This window comes from Belonocnema kinseyi, chromosome 4 (assembly GCF_010883055.1).
Source record: "Belonocnema kinseyi isolate 2016_QV_RU_SX_M_011 chromosome 4, B_treatae_v1, whole genome shotgun sequence".
Lineage (NCBI taxonomy): Eukaryota > Metazoa > Arthropoda > Insecta > Hymenoptera > Cynipidae > Belonocnema > Belonocnema kinseyi.
In genome coordinates, this window is record NC_046660.1 from 148,007,359 (window position 1) to 148,009,617 (window position 2,259).

The 2,259-nt window shown below is 36.2% G+C and overlaps 1 protein-coding gene across 1 annotated transcript; it reads right to left on the reverse strand.

The window, feature by feature from the left end:
- Positions 1–603: 603 nt before the first annotated feature.
- Positions 604–1,461, reverse strand: LOC117171157 (uncharacterized protein F54H12.2-like). The gene has a single exon (XM_033358214.1). The coding sequence runs from the start codon at positions 1,459–1,461 to the stop codon at positions 604–606; it is 858 nt and encodes a 285-aa protein (XP_033214105.1).
- Positions 1,462–2,259: the final 798 nt, after the last annotated feature.

Sequence of the window (2,259 nt, forward strand, 5' to 3'; positions counted from 1 at the left end):
CTGTTTTTCTATCCAGTTCTTTAGTCTGAGTACATTATTAAAAGCACACATAAATATTGTTTTCTTTTTTATACCATGATGGAAACAAAATTCGTCTATGAATGGTAATTTTTTAAACGATGGGCATTTTAGTTCCTCCAAATTTATTACTTGTCTACTTGTAATTTTTTATAGTAACTCTGCTTTTTCATGTCCTCTGGTGTACATTAGTTTGGCCGTTCGAGCAATGTCACGTAGATTGGCGTGAAGGAAATTCATTGGGACGTCTCCTTCAAACCACTCAATACCGTGATGATGACAACTAAGCCAGTTATTTTGTTGTTGAGATTCATTCGTGATATCACTAAATGAAAATCGTGGAGAAATAATCCAATGAGAAATGCAATAACGGTCCAGAGAAATCACAGCTACTTCTTTAGGAATAAATCGACCAGCATCGTCTCTAAATCTTTGTATGTCAATCACGTCGTCAACCATAATCTCGTATATATATATATTTTTTGTTAGAATGTAGGAAAGAAAACCAACTTTTCACGAAGGATGCATGCAGTATACTGTCTTTGAAGTACGTCAAGTCATTGGCATAATTGATTTTTTCCCCACTCAAGCGCTAAAGTCAACAATAATCTGTCTGGACGAGTCTATTTCCAGAACATTATCATATTCCGCATATACAAGACAATTAATAGTACTAGTTAAGGCGTCTTCGAATCGTACTTCAATTCTGAGACTACCATGTTTTACAAGATTCCAGTGAGAGTAACAGTTTGCTGAGAGATCAGGTGTAAGATCAAAGGCGAACAGACAGTTTCCTGCAGGATAATTCACTCTATCAATATTATTTCCTTCGTTCAGAAAATGGATACCAGTTCCGCTAAATAACGTGTGATGAGCTTCGACATACAACTTCTTATCCCCAAATGATGGCTGTAGTGGTTTAGAAGGTATCTGAGTACCATCAACATAAAGCGAAAGATGATTAATTTTATAATTTTGAAAATTAAAAGGATTTTTGCTTCCGTTTCCGTTGAATGCAATATTGTCCACAAACCCAATTATTATTCTTTTTGGCATTTGGCCGAGAATAACATTATCAAGCGTTTCAGAGTGAACGCCTGAGTGTAGAGACAAAGCTTTTACCTCGACACGTGTAATATGATATTTTGCAGTACCATGAGATAGAGCTTTTGCATGAGCTAATAGAATACCGGGACTAATTTTTGCTCGACGCACAATTAGTGAGGCTTCCTCAATATTTATACTACAGCCATTTGTGCCATCCATAAGACAGAATAAATCTTTTGAGCGTACTAGTCGTAGCCTCAATTCCCCACCATTGATAAGAAATTTGTCCTGGTTAAAAACATCACAGTGCAGGTGTCCAATAAGATCAATAGATTTACCAGCACTTAAATATTTTTGGCGAGCTTTTAATCCCACATTTTCATCGAAATCATCCATTTTTCCAGGTGTGTCATTATACTAAAGAGAGGTAGTCACATGACTATTTTTAGCAGCAGGACCATAGTTAAGTAGAGTTTCAATGTATGCCCGATAAGCATAAGAATTACTGGGTAGAGATACAACTTTTTGATTAAAATAGACATCCAATTGATTAAATAACGAATGTAATAGGTTGTTTACAGGACCAACTCTATCCAATTGTTCGGCATTTGCAGCAACCCTAGGTGGTATCTCGGATGCGAATTCTATACACTATTAATTTCCAAATATATCATCAATAGAATGCTTCCGATTTTTATGCTTTATATACTTTTTTGTATTCTTTGTTTTTATTTCATTCTTTGTCACTTTCTTTCTTTTCACCGTATCACGCTTTTTATTTTTTTAGAGGCTTTCTTTTTTTTTCTTATTAATGGGGTTTCGGCTCACGACCTTAAGTGCACCACGATTAGAAATCAACTGAACCATTCGCTTCCTTCGATTGTTCTTATAACCAGAACCATTCATAATATTCTCCATTTTATCAATAGCACGCCGTTTCAAATTCTCACCAGTTTCCCCAAAGCGATTTCTAAATGAATTTTTAAGCGGAATATTAGCATCCAAATCATTCGTAACATTCATGCCAGTTCTAAGAGCTTCTTTTCCAACAATTCCAGCTCCTCTAGTTAAGAAAGGAAGAACACGCCGAAGTAGACCGCCAAGAAAGCTTCCAATACCGTGACCTTTTTGATATGGTGCGCCAATATAAATCTGGGGAATCCCTCCACCACCGCCTGCTTGTAAGGCGTAATA

Coding starts and splice junctions, on each gene's coding strand:
- LOC117171157 (XM_033358214.1), bottom strand. CDS start 1,461: ATGGATGATTTCGATGAAAATGTGGGATTAAAAGCTCGCCAAAAATAT.